Source organism: Salvia miltiorrhiza, chromosome 7 (genome assembly GCF_028751815.1).
Source record: "Salvia miltiorrhiza cultivar Shanhuang (shh) chromosome 7, IMPLAD_Smil_shh, whole genome shotgun sequence".
NCBI lineage: Eukaryota > Viridiplantae > Streptophyta > Magnoliopsida > Lamiales > Lamiaceae > Salvia > Salvia miltiorrhiza.
This window is the reverse complement of record NC_080393.1, coordinates 34,273,703-34,295,598: the sequence shown is the minus strand read 5'-3', so window position 1 is coordinate 34,295,598 and position 21,896 is coordinate 34,273,703. Positions and strand designations below refer to the sequence as shown.

At 36.3% G+C, this 21,896-nt stretch overlaps 1 protein-coding gene, 1 long non-coding RNA gene, 3 other non-coding genes and 1 pseudogene across 5 annotated transcripts in view; 5 read left to right on the top strand and 1 right to left on the bottom strand.

The window, feature by feature from the left end:
* The first annotated feature begins 1,164 nt into the window (after positions 1–1,164).
* LOC130996403 (small nucleolar RNA snoR74) lies at positions 1,165–1,297 on the top strand. Its single transcript, XR_009092583.1, has one exon. It is a non-coding gene; the product is annotated as a small nucleolar RNA snoR74 (small nucleolar RNA).
* A 105-nt stretch (positions 1,298–1,402) lies between these two features.
* Positions 1,403–1,539, top strand: LOC130996438 (small nucleolar RNA snoR74). Its single transcript, XR_009092614.1, has one exon. It is a non-coding gene; the product is annotated as a small nucleolar RNA snoR74 (small nucleolar RNA).
* The window catches only part of LOC130996136 (60S ribosomal protein L17-1-like), a 22,430-nt gene continuing 2,021 nt past the window's right edge, over positions 1,488–21,896 (top strand). The window contains exons 1-3 of the mRNA XM_057921648.1: positions 1,488–2,347; positions 2,440–2,476; positions 2,568–2,608. Coding sequence (XP_057777631.1) covers positions 2,345–2,347; positions 2,440–2,476; positions 2,568–2,608 — 81 coding nt within the window. The 5' untranslated portion in view covers positions 1,488–2,344. The remainder of the gene's footprint in view (positions 2,348–2,439; positions 2,477–2,567; positions 2,609–21,896) is intronic.
* LOC130996410 (small nucleolar RNA snoR74) lies at positions 3,306–3,438 on the top strand. Its single transcript, XR_009092590.1, has one exon. It is a non-coding gene; the product is annotated as a small nucleolar RNA snoR74 (small nucleolar RNA).
* LOC130996442 (small nucleolar RNA snoR74) lies at positions 3,544–3,628 on the top strand (annotated as a pseudogene).
* Positions 13,257–16,943, bottom strand: LOC130996138 (uncharacterized). The gene is made up of 3 exons (XR_009092410.1): positions 16,293–16,943; positions 14,372–14,438; positions 13,257–13,768 (listed from the first exon to the last, which is right to left on the bottom strand). It is a non-coding gene; the product is annotated as an uncharacterized LOC130996138 (long non-coding RNA).

Below are 21,896 nucleotides of genomic sequence, written 5' to 3'. Positions count from 1 at the left end.
GTCAATGTGACAAAATCTTAAGGAATTGGAGCATGAAAATATGAAATAATTTCCTTGAATAATCAACTAAATTCAAATGTGTTACCTAAAAATTTGATACGTCTCAAAATGTATAATGCAGAATAATACTTGTGTTCATATATATGCCTTTATGTTCAATTCGAGGGAATGAAATTTTTCTCTAAAAATAAATAAAAAAACAATACATTCTGGAGGGATAATATTATCAATCTTTGAAGTGAAAATAAGGAAGAAAAAATGATGAACTTCACTTTTGTGTAAAATGTAGAAAAAGAAAATAGACATTTAAATGCATAAATTTTTATTGTCTATTATTTTTCATGGATAAATTTATCCATCAAAGTAAACGCACCAAATTTAGTATGTTTAGATTGAAAAATAAACCCATTATCATATTATTGAGACCAAAACATAAATAATCTACTATGTTCATTTATGGGCCGACGACTCTACCTCACAATTATAAAAAATTGAGACCCATAAAGGAGAAGCCCAGCCCATGAAGCCATTGAGTATGGGGGTTTTACTATAAAATCTTCTGCACCAACCCTTCTCTTTCTCTTTCGAAGAAGGGCAATCGACTTCCATTAGTTTTTTCAGTACTGCCGAAGAAGAACAGCAGCAACAATGGTATCTTTCATCTTCTCTCAGCCTCATAAATTTATCCAAACACATTTGCGAATTTTGAACTTTTAATTTAATTTATGCTGCAAATTCTACAGGTGAAATACTCGAGAGAGCCCGATAACATCACTAAATGTAGGTTTATATTGTTTTGTGATGATTTATTCTGTTCGTCGTTTTATTTGTCTTGTTTGCTGATTTGGTTTTGTTTGAATGTTTGTTGCAGCTTGTAAGGCTAGGGGATCTGATCTCAGAGTTCATTTCAAGGTAAATTCATGAATTTTATTTTATTTTACTGAGCTTGTTTTAATGATTAACAAGCTAAACACTTTTTTTGATTGGTCGTTATTTTTTATTTTACACTATAAATTAATCCATGTTTTTAGACTTTTGTTCAGTTTAATTTAACTAATTATATCTTAATGTTCATTAGTGACGCCCATTTTAGTCTAGTTTTAGGGTCATAAATTATTTCTATGTAATGTAATGTATTGTGTAGTTTAGACGTTCAACCTGATGATAAAAGCAAGGATCTGTTGCCATTTGTGAATTGATCTCTCGTAAACGTCAGGGATAATAGTTGTGCAATGTTATTGGGTGAACCACTTTATATTTTCAGATGAATGATGGTTCAGTAAACAATGCTACATCTATAGTGCTTTCATTTTCTGTGTCTGTCACCTTATTCGTTTGATGTAATAAATATAGTAGTGTCGACCGTGAGCTTTTATGTGCTGACATATGTTCAACCTGTTGTAAAAAAGCAGGGATCTGTTGCCATTTGTGAATAGGTCTCTCGTAAACTTCAGGAATAGAAGTCGTGCAATGTTATTGGGTGAACCACTTTGCGTATAATTTACTTGGCTAGTCTCTTTAATATGGATTTACATACTGATTGAAATTTGAAACTATTTTTCCAGTGATCATAATTGATTGATTGAAGAAACATCATGGTTGTAATTCTTTCTTTTGATGTAGTGAAAATTTTTGGGCATTATAAAACTACTACTCTTTTTAGTAAGCAACGGAAACAATTATCAAAAGAATTTGAAGTTTTAAGTGTTGACTACAACGATAGATGAAAAGTATAATACTGATCGTTACCATTAATATTATAAGCAATGGTTAATTTTTTAAACATTAATATCTTATTATAAAGAACCCATAATCTTCATTTAACGATGTCAAGTATCTTTTTTATTTTAGTTTTCTAGTAGATCGAGTTTATTTTGACGAAGTAAATAACCAATGTATTTATGTCACAGTCAATGTGACAAAATCTAAAGGAAATGGAGTATGAAAATATGAAATAATTTCCTTGAATAGTCAACTAAATTCAAATCCGAGGGAATGAAAATTTCCCCTAAAAATAAATAAATAAATACATTTTGGAATGAAATTTTAATTTCCTCTAAAATTTAATAAATAAATGAAGTATAATTTAAATTTAAATTTGAAAAATAAACTCATTATTATCTTATTGAGACCAAAAACATAAATAATCTACTATGTTCATTTATGGGCCGGCCCTTCTACCTCGCAATTTAGACCCAAAAAGTTGAAGCCCAGCCCATGAAGCCATTGAGTATTAGGGTTTTACTATAAAATCTTCTGCACCATCTCTTCTCTTTCTCATTCGAAGAAAATCAATCGACTTCCGCAGTTTCTGCAGTACCGCCGAAGAAGAACAGCTGCAACAATGGTATCTTTCATCTTCTCTCAGTCACATAAATTTATCCAAACACATTTGCGAATTTTGATCTTTTAATTTAATTTATGCTGTAAATTCTACAGGTGAAATACTCGAGAGAGCCCGATAACATCACTAAATGTAGGTTTATGTTGTTTTGTGATGATTTATTCCGTTCGGCGTTTTATCTGTGTTGTTTGCTGATTTTATTTTGGTTGTATATTTGTTGCAGCTTGTAAGGCTAGGGGATCTGATCTCAGAGTTCATTTCAAGGTAAATTCGTCTATTTTATTTATTCCACTGAGCTTGTTTTAATGATTAACTAAGCTAAACACTTTTTTTTAATTGGTTGTTCTTCCTTTTTATTTTACACAATAAATTAATCGATGTGTTCTAAAAGGGGCATCTAGTTTTCCTTAGGAATGTTGTTTGTCTACACTTTTAAATGTTAAGTGTATGAGCAAAAATCAGAAAGCATACTTGATTAGCTTTACTTCAAGTGCTATCAATAAAAGAGGGGTGATTTTTGGAAGAAGGGGAATAAGTTTGATTGCTTTTATTTTATTTAAAAGCCAATAACCTCATGCTGGTGTAGGAATTGTAAATTATTTAGCTAACTTTACAACTAACAAGGTTTTGGTGGCTGTATTTGTTTTTTTTAAAGTTGACACTGCGTTTAATTTTCTCACAGCTAAGTCAGCTGAAAGATGTGAGGGGGAACCCCCCATTAAGAGAGCAAAGAAGCTTAATAAATATGACCAACATGCTTTCGTATTAAAGAATGGATCTCTGCTCGTAATGAGTGGCTACACCCAAAGGGACTGGCTTCACTCAATGCCTTGTGTTCAGTTTAATTTAGCTAATTCAATCTTAATGTTCATCAGTTACACCCATTTTAGTTTAGTTTTAGGTTCATTAATTATTTCTATGTAATGTAATTTATTCTGCAGTTTAGACGTTCAACCTGATGATAAAAGCAGGGATCTATTGCCATTTGTGAATTGGTCTCTTGTAAACGTCAGGGATAATAGTTGTGCAATGTTATTGGGTGAACCACTTTGCGTTTTCAGATGAATGATGGTTCAGTAAACAATGCTACATCCATAATGCTTTCATTTTCTGTGTCTGTCACCTTATTCGTTTGATGTAGTACATATAGTAGTGTCTACCGTGAGCTTTTTCGAGCTGGCATATGTTCAACCTGATGTAAAAAAGCAGGGATCTGTTGCCATTTGTGGATAGGTCTCTCGTAAACTTCAGGGATAGAAGTCGTGCAATGTTATTGTCACAGCCCGCCCTAACTAGGGATAGTTAGGCCGAGTGATCCACGACTAGGGATGGGGTTAAAGAAGAAGGGGAAGAAAAGGGGCGTTATTTATAGCCGTAAAACTTACTCATCTTAATAAAACTCATCATTTTTATTCATTAATACTCAATTGAAAACAGTCTATGAAAGACAGCATAAAACTTAATTAATATCATTAATCAAGTTATACATCATATGAAACCATTCTCTTAAGACTCAAAGTATGACATAACATACTATAACATCAACAACATCTTGCAGCGGAAAGTAGCTAGACATATGTATGAAGACATATTCTAGACAGGTTAACTATTTATTAACAACCCTGGAGACTCCGCTCATTGCAGCACCATCATTACATCAGCTCAACCTGCACATTTAGAAAACATATGCAGGGCTGAGTACAAAAGCACTCAGTGGGCACGTATGCCTAGGTATAAAAATACATGCTTCAAAACTGTAAATTGTCATGCCATCATAATCAGTACAGCAAGGGAGTTTTTCGCTAAAAATGCCCAAGCTTACTAAGTTCATTTGTGATTCTTAAAGTTCGTCTGATCAGACTAAGTTCTTTTGTAATCTATCATATCTGAAACTGTGTGCCGGAGAGGTGGCCACCTCTCACGGTCACTTGACCGGCCAACCCGCTAGATGACTCACGGTCACTGGTGTACACTAGCCCTGGCAGGATAGCTATCAACTGCTCAGGACCCGAATTCGATTGCATCATTGGCAAAGCCAAAGCAGATAGATATCATACTAAAATTTAAACATTTTATGGCAAGACAACAGTTGTAATATTTTCCAGTTCAAAGATTTGTAACGAAATAACTTGTTCAAAGGTAGCATTAAACTCGTTTGATAGATATATAAAACTGAAATTAACAGTTAAATCATCTCATGCATTCATTCGTATAAGAGGCCTACGACACGCAGGGGATCTCTATATACGTATAGTAAAAGTAATGCCCACCTCGTTGTGTCTCTGTATCAATGAGTAACGTCACTCTCTCCCTCAAGTCGTTACTTCCCAAAAGGACCTTCATCGTTATGAAGAATTGGTGAGAAGTTATAAAAGAAACCTCGATTAATAATCTAATTTCTTTTATGAAACATTAGTATCTCTAATGTTCATCTCTCTTGATTGTTAATCAATATAACAATTATTATCTCTCGTCATTACTCATTAATTATAACATCTTTATGTTATAATTAGCAGCGCTTCAATTAAAAGAAATATTTAACACATCGAAAAGTCCACTTTCTTAGCAGATCTATTCGCTCTCATCTCGTCTAATTAACCAATTAGAAAGTTAAACTTTCCATTAGGCATGTATTTGAGTCACGGGTCAACAAGAATCGACTATGCTCAAATTCTAATTTCACTAAAAATTTCGACATGACCTATTCATATATAATGTCAGCCACGAGATTTCAACGCGTGAATCTCACTACGTGAACTCGTCTCTCGACTCAAAACTTAACATCTTGACATCTTTTCAACGCAAACCAAACAATTCAAAATCATCAAAACTCTTTATCAGTAAACTATCATTTATACTCGACACCAATTTTTCGAGTGTCAGATACCAACATTTATGTGCGTTAATCATAACTCTCACAACTCACACCATTTAGTCATATCGCATCATCCATCAAAACAAATATAATCAAGTTATTTTCTAGAAAGTTTTGCTGTTTTTGTGTCATCTTTAAAAATTCATAACAACCAACTCAATCATCATAAACTCTCATACCAATTGATCTCAAAAACTCCATGAAGTGTAGTTCACTCTAAAAATGGTAGTTAACCAAAAAGGTTAAAGGTTTTTGGAGATATTGCTCTTTTAGTGCAGGCTGTCAAAGATTGACAGTTTCTGCCAATTTTGTTTAGGCCATTAGAAACCAAGGCAAACCTTAATAAAATTCCATCAAATTTAATCAGCCAAAACTAAAGGTATCCTTGAAGATTTGGTTAAAATTTCACAAGAGAAAACGTTCATATGATCTGCCAAATAAACAATGAAACTCATACACTTATACTGTTGGAAAAATATGACAGCAGAACAGGGCATTTTTGAAATAATAAACTGCTCTGTTTCAGAGGTCATAAAAATCGAAATCTTATGTTTTTAGAAAAGTATTGAAGTCTAGTTTCGTTTAAAAAAAACGGTGATGCAAAATCCTTCATGGATTAATAGATATAAACGTTTTTGTGAAGTCTACCAACAGTTGACAGATTCTGTCAAGGATTTTTTCAAAATATCTTTAAAATACCAAACATCATCCAAAAGACATGAAATTTTGCAGCGACGAAATACACATATCATAGATAAACATACTAAAATTTCAGAGCCATCAAGCAATGAAAACTCATCGAAACATAAGCTTGAAACTGCTGTAAAATTTTGACAGAATTCCAGTTTTAATTTCGTTCAACAATTATCATCCATAAATTGTAAATCAATTAGCATGCTCATGTGATATCGTAGAACACATATACGCAATAATATTCATTATGCAACGTCCCAAACTTCACGAATTTAAATAATCATACTCTAAAAACTTATACAATTTTCGTGCTTGAAAAAATACGAATTTAATATATATCGATTCTAGCATACCCTTAAGCACAAATATCAAGTCAAAACGATCAAACAAAAATCGAAAGACAAGCTAATATGTGAAAAACGGGGCTGCCCTCATGGGTTTCATAGCTACGGTTCGTTCCGTTCTTACTCCCTTCATTAAACATGCTCAACATCTACCCAAGAACAACATACTAAAATTTCACGACGATCCGACGTCGTTTCAAAATAAAGTCGAGAATCGACGTTTTTCGACGTCGACGAAAATCGAAAAGAAAACCATCAAAACGTAGGTAGAGATCTTACCTACTTAGATACATGATCGAAAAGATGATCGGCGCTCGTCTCGGTGCTCAAATCGGAAGTCAAAAGCTTGAGCTCAAGCTAAAATGAAAATGGCGTGAAGTGTGTGTGTTTTAGGTGTTGTGTGTGTGAATGTGTTTGTTGTTGTGTGAGTTGGCTGATATAGCCGTGTAATAAATGTGAGTGGGTGGGTTTGGTTGGTTGGGGGGTGGTTTGGGGTAGGGTAGGTTTAGATATTTAGGATATTAACCCGTTAGTCGTTAAATATCTCGTTTCGTCTCGTTTTAACGACTAACTACCCATACTCTTCGTTACTCGCCCTCTCAACCTCTACTCACTTTCATTGCACTCGTAATTCTATATAAATAAAGAAAACGCAAGCTCGTTCTCGAAATTCTGATAAACGAGCTCATTTCGTTTATCGAGAAATCCTGATTTACTATTCACTCGTCGTCCAAAAATAAAAACTTTCATTATTGGACTCGTATCGAAAAACTAAGAATATTTCTCGACGACGTGCACATAAGATTTTGAAAGTCGACAAAAAGACGAAATAGCAGTATTTTACTATTCATCGTCAAAAAGTCAAAATTTTGAAAAACGTCTTAACGGACTCAGATCTCACTTCCGAGTTCATCGTTCTCATTCAAATAATTATCTCGAATTATTCAAATACTCAAACTCAAATACGGATATAAAATCTCACATCATTCTCACATCATCGAAAGAACATCTCAACATCTTAAAAAAATAACAAGAAAACTTCATATAACTCCTCATCTCTTTACAAAGTAAATCAAACAAGGGATCTAAACCCTAATTACTCAAACTCAATAAATTAAACACGTCATCAAAAGCCCGGGTATTACATACCCTCCCCCTTAAAATAAATTTCGTCCCGAAATTTGTACCTCTTGTAAATGTTTCGGGTACTTCTCTCACATCTTATCCTCAAGCTCTCTTTCCACTTCTTTCTAACTATCATATCTCCATTGGACCTTATCCAATGCAATCGACTTATTACTCAATTGCCGAATTTTATGATCTAGCATCATCTGAGGTCTCTCTTCATAACTCAAGTCTGGTTCTAAGATCATTTCTTCTTAGTAAACCACATGGTTTGGGTCGAAAATATATATCCTCTCAATTGTGACACGTGAAACGCGTTATGCACATTTCCAAAGCTAGGTGGCAAAGCCAACCTATACGCTATTGGACCTATCTTTTGCAATGTCTCGTAAGGACTTATAACTCTGGGTCTAAGCTGTCTTTTAACTCCAAATCTATTCATCCCCTTTGAGGGTGAAACCTTCAAGAAAACTTTGTCTCCTATCTCGAAACTTTGTCTCACATCTTATAGGCAAACTCAATTAGTGGCAACACATTCTCCCGATTTACTCCTCTATCAAGGATAGTAGTTCTTATCATATCTTCTATCGCCTGCTATGCTAAAATTCATCCTTGTACCCAACTCTTTCTGTAACTCATCCAAAAATGTGATGAAATTTATTTATTTTCTCTTTCTGAGGTGATCTACACCGGTACTCAGTGCAATCTTATAATCTCACGAACGTACAATTGTGCTAACTTATCTGGTCCATACGCGATTAGGATCGGTAAGAAATGTGCAGATTTTGTTAGTCGATCTACAATCACCCAAATTGCTGTATTTCCTCTTTGACTTTTGGGTAAAGCTGTCACAAAATCCAACGCTATGTGATCCCATTTCCACTCGGGAATCTCCAACGGTTTTAACTTCCCATATGGTCGTTGGTGTAATGCTTTCACTTGCTGACAAGCTAAGCATCGCTCTACAAACGAAGCTATGTCTCATTTCATTCCGTCCCACAAAAATCTATTTTTTTTACAACCTGATACATCTTTGTGCCTCCTGGGTGGGCGGTGTAAGGCGTGTCATGAGTCTCACTCATGATCGTATTCTTAAGTTCATCATCGCGGGGAATGCATCTTCTCCCCTTAAATAAGATAGCATTGTCTGATTTTTTTTTTTTTTTGTAACTCTTGAGATCTCCTGCTCTTATCCTTTCTCGTAACTTGTTCATTGTCTCATCTTTCCTTGTGCTTCAATCACCATTTTCCTCAAACTAGGCATCGTCGCAACAATACTTGCTATCGTCCCTGGTGGTTTTATCATCTCTATCCTCATCTTGTCAAAGTCCTTTATAAGCTCATCCTCTCTCGTGAGAAGACATCCTAACTTTGACGAGACCTTTCGGCTCAATGCATCGGCTACTACATTGGCCTTGCCAGGGTGATAGTTAATGTCGCAGTTAACATCCTTTACTAATTCGAGCCATCTCATTTGCCTCATGTTAATATCCTTATGCTTGAAAAAGTATTTCAAAGTTTTGTGGTTCGTGAAAATCTCACATCTAACTCCGTAGAGATGATGTCTCCAAATTTTCAGGGCATGCACAACGGCTGCAAGCTCTAAATCATGCGTTGGATAATTTATCTCGTGGGGTCTAAGTTATCGTGATGCATAGACTATAACTCTTTCTTCTTGCATCAAAACACATCCTAGCCCACTCTCTAACGCATCTGCGTAGATGGTATACTCTTTATCCATTTCTAGGACTATCAGCACTGGTGCTGTAGTCAATTTCCTTTAAGCTCTTAAAAACTCTTTTCACACTCCTCTTTCCAATTGTATTTAGCTTATTTTCTAAGTAATTGTGTCATCGGTCTTGCTATCGTGGAAAATCCTTCAATAAACCTCTGATAGTATCCTGCTAAGCCTAAAAAGTTGAGAATCTTGTTAGGCGTAGTTGGTGATCTCCACTCATGTACAGCTTGTACCTTGACGGGGTCAACTTTAATTCCTTCAGATGATATAACATGTCCTAGTAAAGTTACTTTGTTCAACCAAAACTCGCACTTGGTGAATTTGGCAAAAAGCTTCTCAACTCTTAGTGTTTCCAACATCGTTTTCAAATGTTTTGGAGCTCCTGCTCATTCTTCGAATAGATGAGAATATCATCTATGAAAACTAGGACAAATTTATCCAGTTATTGATGAAAACTCAATTCATGTGATCCATGAAAACTACTGGTGCCTTCGTCAAACCGAATGGCATAACTATGAACTCATAGTGCTCATACCTCATTTGAAAAGCTGTCTTAGGTATATCATTCTGTCAAAATTTGAACTGGTGGTAATATGATCTCAAGTCAACTTTCAAGAAAAATGCGCTCCTCGTAATTGATCAAACAAGTCATCTATCCTCGGCAAAGGATATTTGTTCTTGAGTGTCAATTTATTCAGCTCTCGATAATCTATGCACATTCTCAACGTGCCATCCTTCTTTTTGACAAAAAGGACTGGTGCTCCCCACAGGGATACACTATGTCTAATAAAACCTAACTCGAGCAATTCTTGTAGCTGAATCTTCAGCTCTTGTAGCTCCTTAGGCGCCATTCTATAGGGTGCCTTCGACACTAGTGCTGATCCAGGTTCTAGGTCGATAGTGAACTCCAACTGTCTTGTTGGTGGCAATCCTGGTAAGACCTCGGGAAATACATCTCTATATTCCCTTACCACTACTACATCCTCAAAGTTTTTACTTGATTCTCCTTCATCATTCAAGTAAACTAGGTAAGCTTGTGCTCCTTTCTTCTTTACCAATTTCGATGCCTGAAGTGCCGAAATGATTGAAATTCTCTTCTTTCTATCAATGTCGTGAAAACATGTCTGTTCCTTCCCAGGTGGTTGGAAAGTTATCTGTCTCTTCTTACAATCAATCGGGCCAAAGTTCTCTGCTAACCATTCCATCCTTAGAATAATGTCTACGTTCCACATAGGCATTAAGTGCAAGGTTCTTGCTTTCATCTTTAGTGATCCTAACTCAAGCTCTAAGTTAGAAATCATGTGAGAAACTGTAGTAGCTCTTCCTACAGGAGTGATTACTCTCAACTCGGGACTAGCTTGTTTTTGGTTCGAGTTTGAAGGTAACATGCTTCAACCAATTAAAGAATGCGAAGCTCCTGTATTAAACAGGATTCTAACTGGTGCATCCAATAACTTGCCCATACTACCTTAAAGTCCTGCCTTAAACCGGCACTTAAAACTCAGACATCTCTTCATCAGTATCCATCTTCTGATGAGCGAACGTGTTAGCTCACAGAATTCTCGATTATACTCTACAACCGATTTCTTTCCTTGCATCAAACTTCGATAATCAGCCTCTCGCTGCTTACTGTACTCCTCTGTACATACTTCTCAAGAGTAGTCTTCAATTGTTCTCAAGTGTAGTTTGCCAGTTGCTCAGGTGTTAAAGTCCTCTGACGTGCCTCTCACTAGTCTTATACATCAAAAGAATCTACTAGGATAACTCAAAAGTTGTAAGGGTTCAACCCTAGAATGACATCAAAACAAATTGTTCAAGAGACTCAAATGAATGACCAGAGGGTAGAATGAAGTAACTACCAGGTCGAACAAAAATGACCTAGAGTAAGAACCCATCTGGCTTTTCAACCGAAAGTTGAAACACATGGGTTTATAAACCCAAAACACGTCTACTGAGATTTGGATCATGCGGACTGGCCAGGTCCAACATAATCACTCCCCAGTCACACGGGATATACTATCCCGAACTTGGAAATTCTGTGTCTTCTAAACCCTCAACATACTATACATAACAAAACTTAAGTTCACACCAGCAAGCTAAAAGCTTAAACTCAGGGTCCTATGTTCTAGACTCTTGTTTCGAAAGTTCAATATTTTTTTACTCTCCTCTCATGTTGCGGTGGTGGTGGCGGAGTATTATCCCGCCTATCCTTCACATCACACTCTTGATGACATCTTTGAGGCATTTTTGAAATCACAAAAGGAAAACTCAACTCGACCAACGCTCTAAGCATCCTCAAAACTCAAGTTCAATTTACTAACTCAACTTTAAGGAAAACCCTCACGGTCACCTTAACATTCATCTGTAAGGCAATAAGCACTCACGAAATGCTAACAAAAAGACCACTCTGGTCAACCTAATATATCCATCAGTAGAATGCCTCTTTTTAGAGGGCTTACATAAAGGGGTTATTTAAACCCTACAAAAACCATAGTATCTATCGTAATGTCCCTTCTAAACCGACACCATTAATAGTACTATGTCTCGGTCTGGACCTCCTACGGTAATTGCTACCAGTTAACTCATCTAGTTGCTACTTTAGCACACTAGGAACATCCATCTACTTAACATCAGTAGGGTACTATATTCGCATGCTTATCTATCATCATGTCAAAATCTCAAGTACCAGTATCTCCTAAGTAAGTTATATACATCGCAATGTAATTGCAACTAATCAAAAACGAGGGTGTACCGCGCATACTCTCAAGATCATCCTTAGCTCTAGCCTACATCGACTTCTCTTCTCATCCTCATCAACTCTAGCCCTCCTCGGCTACTTCTCATCCTCATTATCGTTTATCATTTTATCATCTTTGGTAACTGATACTCAAGGATCGACTCGATATCTACTACACTCTTCTAGAGTCCCTGGTAGAAAACAAGCATCCGGTCAGTAGATCCGCATAGAAAATCTGGGTATCTGTAACAAATCTCATCTCCTGTGGGTCCAATGCTCAAGACAACATGTCCCATCATATTGAGTGGCTTTCTTCCTTGCTCAATCCTACCACTCGATTGGTAGCACGGGGACTAGGTGCACGATGCCATCCAGTCTAGTAACAACCATAAGGCTTTCATCCTTTCATAGTCTATGAACATGTGTTTGAAAATCTGCTAGGGTATCTCTGTACCACATACTGTACGCCTCGTCCTCGTATCCGATCTTTCCTGAGTTCGATCTCACAACAGTCCACTTTCGTGCAGTGCCAACAGTCCTGGCCAACCTATAAGGAGAACTTAAAGGTGACTCTAGGAACTAACTCTACTTGGCTCCAGCAACAGAAATAAACAAAACATAACTTAGCAAAACTCCTATTAAGTAGTACTGTTATCTTAAAACTCAAGCTCAAAACATCTAAATTCTCATCTCGTCCCATCTTTACTCAGTAGGGAATCTCTCTAAACAATGATATTAGATCCCTTAATCTAAATCATCGTGACTCAGTAAGACAACTCAACAATTCTCTCTCAAAGCCATCTCCAAAGACTATGGCTCATGATACCTCCTCAAGTACCATTAAGGTTGCGTGAGCAAAACTCGCGTCACAAAACAACTCAACATATCGTACAATATCTCATTGCAGCATGCTAATAACTCATCATTAATCATGCTATTATACTCAAGCTCATAACTCAAACTCATAACTCAAACCAACAAGTACTTAAAGCAATTGCTAATTCTCTCAAGCTTTAGCTCTAAGTTCTCATTTCATCCTTCTACTTAGTAAAAAAAATCTCTCTTAACAATGACATTAGATTCCTTCATCTAAATCATCGTGACTTATCACAACTGCTCAAACAATTCTCATCACAAAACATCTCAAATACATCACATCATAACTCATAATTATGCATCCTCAATCATATAACATCATACGATACAAACGCTCTCATGATTCATCATGTAACATCAACATATGCTCTTACAACATAATAACTCATTATTAATCATGTTGTCATCCTCAAACTCAAACTATGCACCTTTAAAGTGTAACATCATAACTCATCATATAACCTCAACATCATGCTCTTCAAAATTTAACGTCAAATAAACTTTGAAATTTTACATACCTCGTTGAGCCTGGTGTGATGGTGCGCTGAGCTCACGGTTGTTAATAACTATTAGTCTAGTGACTCATTCTAGACTAAACTCAAGACTTCTAATTCAGAGCTTAACCTTCGCTCTGATACCACTCTGTCACAGCCCGCCCTAACTAGGGATAGTTAGGCCGAGTGATCCACGACTAGGGATGGGGTTAAAGAAGAAGGGGAAGAAAAGGGGCGTTATTTATAGCCGTAAAACTTACTCATCTTAATAAAACTCGTCATTTTTATTCATTAATACTCAATTGAAAACAGTCTATGAAAGACAGCATAAAACTTAATTAATATCATTAATCAAGTTATACATCATATGAAACCATTCTCTTAAGACTCAAAGTATGACATAACATACTATAACATCAACAACATCTTGCAGCGGAAAGTAGCTAGACATATGTATGAAGACATATTCTAGACAGGTTAACTATTTATTAACAACCCTGGAGACTCCGCTCATTGCAGCACCATCATCACATCAGCTCAACCTGCACATTTAGAAAACATATGCAGGGCTGAGTACAAAAGCACTCAGTGGGCACGTATGCCTAGGTATAAAAATACATGCTTCAAAACTGTAAATTGTCATGCCATCATAATCAGTACAGCAAGGGAGTTTTTCGCTAAAAATGCCCAAGCTTACTAAGTTCATTTGTGATTCTTAAAGTTCGTCTGATCAGACTAAGTTCTTTTGTAATCTATCATATCTGAAACTGTGTGCCGGAGAGGTGGCCACCTCTCACGGTCACTTGACCGGCCAACCCGCTAGATGACTCACGGTCACTGGTGTACACTAGCCCTGGCAGGATAGCTATCAACTGCTCAGGACCCGAATTCGATTGCATCATTGGCAAAGCCAAAGCAGATAGATATCATACTAAAATTTAAACATTTTATGGCAAGACAACAGTTGTAATATTTTCCAGTTCAAAGATTTGTAACGAAATAACTTGTTCAAAGGTAGCATTAAACTCGTTTGATAGATATATAAAACTGAAATTAACAGTTAAATCATCTCATGCATTCATTCGTATAAGAGGCCTACGACACGCAGGGGATCTCTATATACGTATAGTAAAAGTAATGCCCACCTCGTTGTGTCTCTGTATCAATGAGTAACGTCACTCTCTCCCTCAAGTCGTTACTTCCCAAAAGGACCTTCATCGTTATGAAGAATTGGTGAGAAGTTATAAAAGAAACCTCGATTAATAATCTAATTTCTTTTATGAAACATTAGTATCTCTAATGTTCATCTCTCTTGATTGTTAATCAATATAACAATTATTATCTCTCGTCATTACTCATTAATTATAACATCCTTATGTTATAATTAGCAGCGCTTCAATTAAAAGAAATATTTAACACATCGAAAAGTCCACTTTCTTAGCAGATCTATTCGCTCTCATCTCGTCTAATTAACCAATTAGAAAGTTAAACTTTCCATTAGGCATGTATTTGAGTCACGGGTCAACAAGAATCGACTATGCTCAAATTCTAATTTCACTAAAAATTTCGACATGACCTATTCATATATAATGTCAGCCACGAGATTTCAACGCGTGAATCTCACTACGTGAACTCGTCTCTCGACTCAAAACTTAACATCTTGACATCTTTTCAACGCAAACCAAACAATTCAAAATCATCAAAACTCTTTATCAGTAAACTATCATTTATACTCGACACCAATTGTTCGAGTGTCAGATACCAACATTTATGTGCGTTAATCATAACTCTCACAACTCACACCATTTAGTCATATCGTATCATCCATCAAAACAAATATAATCAAGTTATTTTCTAGAAAGTTTTGCTGTTTTTGTGTCATCTTTAAAAATTCATAACAACCAACTCAATCATCATAAACTCTCATACCAATTGATCTCAAAAACTCCATGAAGTGTAGTTCACTCTAAAAATGGTAGTTAACCAAAAAGGTTAAAGGTTTTTGGAGATATTGCTCTTTTAGTGCAGGCTGTCAAAGATTGACAGTTTCTGCCAATTTTGTTTAGGCCATTAGAAACCAAGGCAAACCTTAATAAAATTCCATCAAATTTAATCAGCCAAAACTAAAGGTATCCTTGAAGATTTGGTTAAAATTTCACAAGAGAAAACGTTCATATGATCTGCCAAATAAACAATGAAACTCATACACTTATACTGTTGGAAAAATATGACAGCAGAACAGGGCATTTTTGAAATAATAAACTGCTCTGTTTCAGAGGTCATAAAAATCGAAATCTTATGTTTTTAGAAAAGTATTGAAGTCTAGTTTCGTTTAAAAAAAACGGTGATGCAAAATCCTTCATGGATTAATAGATATAAACGTTTTTGTGAAGTCTACCAACAGTTGACAGATTCTGTCAAGGATTTTTTCAAAATATCTTTAAAATACCAAACATCATCCAAAAGACATGAAATTTTGCAGCGACGAAATACACATATCATAGATAAACATACTAAAATTTCAGAGCCATCAAGCAATGAAAACTCATCGAAACATAAGCTTGAAACTGCTGTAAAATTTTGACAGAATTCCAGTTTTAATTTCGTTCAACAATTATCATCCATAAATTGTAAATCAATTAGCATGCTCATGTGATATCGTAGAACACATATACGCAATAATATTCATTATGCAACGTCCCAAACTTCACGAATTTAAATAATCATACTCTAAAAACTTATACAATTTTCGTGCTTGGAAAAATACGAATTTAATATATATCGATTCTAGCATACCCTTAAGCACAAATATCAAGTCAAAACGATCAAACAAAAATCGAAAGACAAGCTAATATGTGAAAAACGGGGCTGCCCTCATGGGTTTCATAGCTACGGTTCGTTCCGTTCTTACTCCCTTCATTAAACATGCTCAACATCTACCCAAGAACAACATACTAAAATTTCACGACGATCCGACGTCGTTTCAAAATAAAGTCGAGAATCGACGTTTTTCGACGTCGACGAAAATCGAAAAGAAAACCATCAAAACGTAGGTAGAGATCTTACCTACTTAGATACGTGATCGAAAAGATGATCGGCGCTCGTCTCGGTGCTCAAATCGGAAGTCAAAAGCTTGAGCTCAAGCTAAAATGAAAATGGCGTGAAGTGTGTGTGTGTTTTAGGTGTTGTGTGTGTGAATGTGTTTGTTGTTGTGTGAGTTGGCTGATATAGCCGTGTAATAAATGTGAGTGGGTGGGTTTGGTTGGTTGGGGGGTGGTTTGGGGTAGGGTAGGTTTAGATATTTAGGATATTAACCCGTTAGTCGTTAAATATCTCGTTTCGTCTCGTTTTAACGACTAACTACCCATACTCTTCGTTACTCGCCCTCTCAACCTCTACTCACTTTCATTGCACTCGTAATTCTATATAAATAAAGAAAACGCAAGCTCGTTCTCGAAATTCTGATAAACGAGCTCATTTCGTTTATCGAGAAATCCTGATTTACTATTCACTCGTCGTCCAAAAATAAAAACTTTCATTATTGGACTCGTATCGAAAAACTAAGAATATTTCTCGACGACGTGCACATAAGATTTTGAAAGTCGACAAAAAGACGAAATAGCAGTATTTTACTATTCATCGTCAAAAAGTCAAAATTTTGAAAAACGTCTTAACGGACTCAGATCTCACTTCCGAGTTCATCGTTCTCATTCAAATAATTATCTCGAATTATTCAAATACTCAAACTCAAATACGGATATAAAATCTCACATCATTCTCACATCATCGAAAGAACATCTCAACATCTTAAAAAAATAACAAGAAAACTTCATATAACTCCTCATCTCTTTACAAAGTAAATCAAACAAGGGATCTAAACCCTAATTACTCAAACTCAAGAAATTAAACACGTCATCAAAAGCCCGGGTATTACATTTCTTGAAACTCACAGCTTTTCTGGATGAATGGGTTGTGTTTTGATGTTTAAATTATATGGTGGCAAGACCCACCAAGTTGTCACGACCGGTCCTAATTAAGGATAACTAAGCCGGGAAACCGTGACTAAGTGGCGGGATATGAAGCGTGTAGAAAGGGGATAATTAAAGAAGAATCAACTATTCATCATTTAACAAAAGGAATATTTTATAATAGCAACATAATTTAGTCGTATAGCCTAAATAACTGTAGTGCAGATATCTCTGACTTAGCAAATAAACATAAACTTCGAGTACGCAGCGGAATAAGGTTCTGATTACACGTATGATACGGAATCCTAGAGTTCATTTATACATAATAAGACAAGAATCTTGCTCGTCCTGTCATGCACATCGCAGCTGCTCAACTGCACATTTAGAAATATATGCAGGGCTTGAGTACAAAAGTACTCAGTGGGCACGTATGCCTAAGTATAAAATACATGCTTCAAAACTGTAAATTGTCATGCCATAATAAACAGTACAGCAAGGGAGTTTTTCGCTAAAAGGCCCAAGCTTACTAAATTCATTTGTGATTCTTAAAGTTCGACTGCAACTGCAGTCTAAGTTCTCTTGTAATCTATCATATCTGGAACTTTGTGCCGGAGAGGTGGCCACCTCTCACGGTCACTTGACCGGCCAACCCGCTAGATGACTCACGGTCACTGGTGTACACTAGCCCTGGCAGGATAGCTATCAACTGCTCAAGACCCGAATTCGATTACATGATAAAAGTCACATCAGATAGATATCATACTGAAATTTAAATATTTTATGGCAAGACAATATTTGAAATAACTTCAATTAATTTAATCATGAAATAACTTGCTTGAACGTAATATTTAAACTCATTTGATATATATGAAAGTAATGCCCACCTGTTAGAAACTTTTTGTGGTACAGTAGCTCCTTGACTGATTATTAATCTCGTGCTTGACCTTTATTACGAGAATATAAATAAGATATTGCTCGAGTAAAATCCTCAAATAATGAGATTACAGAATTAACTATGCATGATCTTTATGCATGATTTATTACTCCGAGATGATATTAGAGAATTACTACTATTAATCCTCACTATCGGATCAAATAAATACCAACTAGGTTTCATCTTGCGTGGTTGAGTAATTAACTAAAATAATCCGTTCGCTTCAGGTGTTCTAATCCGCCAATTAAATAAACCCCATTCCTCGTAGTCAATAAAAAAATAATTAAATAATTACTTCAACTTATTCGCTTTATAACCTCATAATTAATCAGGCTTAATAAATAGGAACAAGTAATGTTATAAGATTAAATAATTAAAAGGCTCAACATAAGGCAGCCTAATAATTAATTAAACAAATATGGGCTTGATTTAAATAAATCGTGGCATTCCAATAATTAAATTGAAAAGTTTAGTTGGAGTAATTCATGGACTCAAGTAATTAAATAATTTTAGGGCCCATTTGAATAAATAACCAAGGCCTAAAGAAAATAAATAGGAGGCCCAATCGGAATAAAATAACAAAGCCCAATGAATTAATTAAATTAGGCCCAATGAATTAATTAAATTAGGCCCAATGAATTAAACTAAAGCCCAAGCAAAATAATTGAATTAGGCCCAATTATAATAAATACAACAAGGCCCAAAAATAAATAAATAATGAAGCCCAAAGAAAATAAAATAAAGGCCCAAATTTTCGGCCCAACTCAAGCCCACTGTAATTTAAAACAAAATCGGCCCACTGAAACGAAGCCCAAATAAGGAGTCCAACATAATTAAATAAACTCCGGCCCAATGAAATGGCCCAATGTAATGGCCCAATTATTAAAATAAATAAAGTCCAACTCAATTAAATAAAGCCCATACAAATCAAAACAACAATTAAATCAAAGCCCATATAAATAAAATCGGAGGCCCAATCAGTAATTAAAATCGGCCATTTAAATAAAATCAGAGGCCCAATATTAATAAATAAGCCAGCCCAACTCAAGCCCACTAAAAATAAATCAACAAGGCCCAAAGAATTTAATAATAAGCCCAATTAAAATAAGGAGCCCAACTTTAATTAAAATAGGAAAAAGCCCAAAATTTCCCCCCCCCCCCCAACATCTCGGTTCTCTCTCTCTATTTCAATACACACTCACATACACCCTCACAAATAGATCTCTCTCTCTTCCTCTCAATTCTCATCTCTCTCTTCTCCAATGAGGGCTCGCCGCCGCTGCTCCGAAATCCGGCGAGCACCGCCGCCGCGACTCTCTCTCCGACCAGATTCGCCTCTCTTTCTGCTCCCTCAAATCTCCTCCGGCTATGGCCGAGCAGCAGCTGATCGGCCCGTCATCTCTCCCTCCGTCGACCAGCTTCGCATCTAGCCGCCGTCCAGCCCCCTGTCCAGCCGCCGTTGCTGCTGTGCGATTTCCGGCGAGCAGGGGTCCGTCGTTGCTGCTATCTCCGGAGTCGAAGGTTCGAGTCACGTATCCAACTATAGCTGCTGTTTCACTGGGTCGTAGATTGGAGTTCTATCGCCGGACGTCGCCGCTTGGGAGTGCCGCCGTCAGCCGCTGCTGTTAACAGCAAGAGTCCGGCAGCCTCCTTTCCCGGAGCCTCCGTCGCCGTGAGTCGCAGAGCTCCGACAGTCCACTACCACTCAATCTAAAGCTAAGTTCTCTAGTCATTCTTCCTTTTTATCGATTCGAAAACGTGAACTAAACAAGGTGAAATCTTCTTGTTTTGCATAACTCAAATTATGCTTGATTAGAACTACATAGGAACTGTCACTAGAATATTAGAATGTTGTTGGTGCTTGCTAAGTTCAAGATGATTATACGGTTTTCTGGTATTGTGAAACTAACCATAATCATGCTTGATATGAATATTTTCTGGAATGGTTATTTGAGATAGTGAATTACCTCACTTGTTTTCAACTGATTGGTTGTTACTGGAGTTTAGTGAAGTATGAAATAGCTGAAATGAATTGAAACTGTCATTATTTAACGGAATGAATGAGACTTTGGCAGAAAATGGTAGAGTTAAAGTATAAAACTCACAGTGAATTTGCTTCGTTTGGTTGATGAACTATTTGCCAAACTTGAGTAGTTTAAACTAGGGAGATAACTGAAATGAATTTGGTCCTTCTGTTAATGCAGGTTGCATATGGAAGAAATGTGAAGAAATTGAACCCAGCTTACCTTTGAAATTTTGGCAGCAGGACAATGAATGTAGTTTTCTCCTGGGTGGTTTCCCTTGTGAAGATTGGGAGTGAAAATGGTATGCGTGGCTGAAAATGTTGGTGGTGCACTTGAATATAGTGGGGAAAAATAAGTAGTGGTGAAAGTGGTGGGGAAAAAAAATAATGATAGTGGTGTATAGAAGTTGGGGAACAAAATTTAATGGACAGAACCAGAGAAGAAAAAGAAAGGAAAAAAAATGTAGAGGAGAATTATTGAGTATTTTCTCTGACTCCGTGATTCTGTAACTGTAAAGTGAATCGCGTGCTCATATTTTGCTTGTACTGTTTATTTAAATAAATCTCGATTTCGACATGTGATATCTCGCTAAAATCGATAAGTTATAAAATGAATCTAAATTAAATTCCATAGATTTAATTCGTTCGTGTGTTCTGATATCTAAATTAAATCCGCAGATTTAATTAACTTCTTGAGTCGGAAATAATTCCCGACCTGAGTAAAATAAAATCAAATTCCATCTCGCTTAAAAAAAATAAATAAATAACGTGACTTTGCTAAGTCAGTTATAGCTCTGAAATAATATCATTGACTGCTTTAACAATATAAATTCAGGATCATAAGCTGAATTCATATCAGAATAATAACCGTTTTCATTCACTGATGAACAAAAATAAACACTCATTACTGGATTTAAAATATATAAAGAGCGGGCCACTACATACTACCCCTCTTAACAAAAATTTCGTCCCGAAATTTGCATATTTCTTCTACAACAGTTCGGGGTATTTCTCCTTCATTTTGTCTTCAAGCTCCCACGTGGCTTCCTCTTGTCCGTGGTGTCTCCATAAGACTTTTACTGATGTGATTGCCTTATTCCTGAGTTGTTGTACTTTTCGATCTAGAATGGCCTCTGGTCTCTCTTCATAACTCAAGTCTGGGCAAAGGATCATCTCTTCTTGGTGGATTATGTGCTTTGGATTGAAAACGTATTTTCTGAGTTGTGATACGTGGAAAACATTGTGAACGTTTCCAAAGCTTGGTGGTAACGCCAACCTATAGGCTACTGGGCCTATTCTCTCCAAAATCTCATAAGGTCCTACGAATCGGGGCCTAAGTTTTCCCTTGACACCAAACCTAGTTATCCCCTTGGTAGGAGATACCTTTAGGAAGACCTTGTCTCCTATTTCAAACTGTAATTCGGTTCGGCGTGCATCAGCGTAAGATTTCTGTCTATCTTGCGCCTCCTTTATTCGCCCTCTAATTTGGCGGACTATCTCAACCATCTCATTGACCATGTCTGGTCCTAAAACTTTTCTCTCACCCACTTCATCCCAATAAAGCGGTGATCTACATTTTCTTCCATATAATGCCTCATATGGTGCCATATCGATAGTCGCCTGGTAACTGTTATTATAGGCAAATTCAATCAACGGCAGCACTGCTTCCCAACTTCCACCCCTGTCTAACACCACTGTTCTCAACATATCTTCGAGGGTCTGAATTGTCCTTTCAACTGCCCATC